At 67.4% G+C, this 937-nt stretch overlaps 1 protein-coding gene across 1 annotated transcript in view; it reads right to left on the reverse strand.

Annotated features, from left to right (window-relative positions):
• Positions 1-468: 468 nt before the first annotated feature.
• Positions 469-937, reverse strand: part of GPRC5C (G protein-coupled receptor, class C, group 5, member C) — a gene marked incomplete at its 5' end in the record, with an annotated part of 4,690 nt that continues 4,221 nt past the window's right edge. The window contains one exon of the mRNA XM_009883151.1: positions 469-824. Within this exon, the coding sequence (XP_009881453.1) occupies positions 469-824 (356 nt within the window). The remainder of the gene's footprint in view (positions 825-937) is intronic.

Below are 937 nucleotides of genomic sequence, written 5' to 3' on the forward strand. Positions count from 1 at the left end.
ACAGTGGTCCTGACACTGCTCTTATGTTGCCATTGCCGAGCCCCGGGGCTCCCCACCGCCCCACACCTCGGCTCGGGGCACGCCACAAGGTTGGTGCCGGAGTTGTGACCCCTGAGGTGCCACGGACCTGGTGGTAGTAAAAGTGCCGTTAAGTGCTGATGGCGTGAGTGCGTCTGTGACTCCCTGACCTGCCCTGCATCCTTCCTGCCGGCAAGGGACACTGCTGTGCCGGTGTGTGCTGGGTGGTGTGCCGGCAGATGGCAGTCCCAGCCTGCGGTGGGCATGTTGTCACTGTCACTCGCTGCAGGGAGGGCTCTGCTTGGGGGCAGGACCCTCGTTGCTCAGTCTTGGGGAAGACCCCAGTGCCTGGCCATGAACCCTTCAGCTGCCGGTTGGAGAGCGAGCTGAGCCCCAGGGATGTGGAGCATCCCACAGGACACGCCTGCACGGTGTCACTTGGCTCTGTTGTCACAGCTCAGGGACGCTGTGCGAGCCTTTAGTCTGCAGCCACGTTCCCCCCTCTGTGTCACCACCCAGCCTGGCACTGCCCATGTCCCCGCCTGTCCCCGGCAGATGGATCATGGTGACCGCGATGCCATCCCTACTGCCAGGGATGCTGCCGCAGCCCCATTGCTGCACCCACACCAATCCCGCGCCATGCGGCACAGCCGCGAGGCTCCACGCCATCCAGGTCTGGCACACACCGCACCGGGGCTGACAGCCCCCCAGCTCCCGGCCCTCGGGGAGTCGGGGGAGGATAACAGGGGGCTGCTGCCGGCACAGCACAGCCCGTGTCTGCAGTGGGGCCGGCGCGGCGGCTTCACCTGCACGGGACAAAGGCAGCGCTGTTCGGCCGCCCCGTGCCGCAGCGCCTGCACAAAGCGTTGCCTGTTGGAGCGGGGCCGGCCCCAGCTCTGCGGCCGGCCGCGACGGCCGG

Source organism: Charadrius vociferus, unplaced genomic scaffold (genome assembly GCF_000708025.1).
Source record: "Charadrius vociferus isolate BGI_N301 unplaced genomic scaffold, ASM70802v2 scaffold2704, whole genome shotgun sequence".
NCBI lineage: Eukaryota > Metazoa > Chordata > Aves > Charadriiformes > Charadriidae > Charadrius > Charadrius vociferus.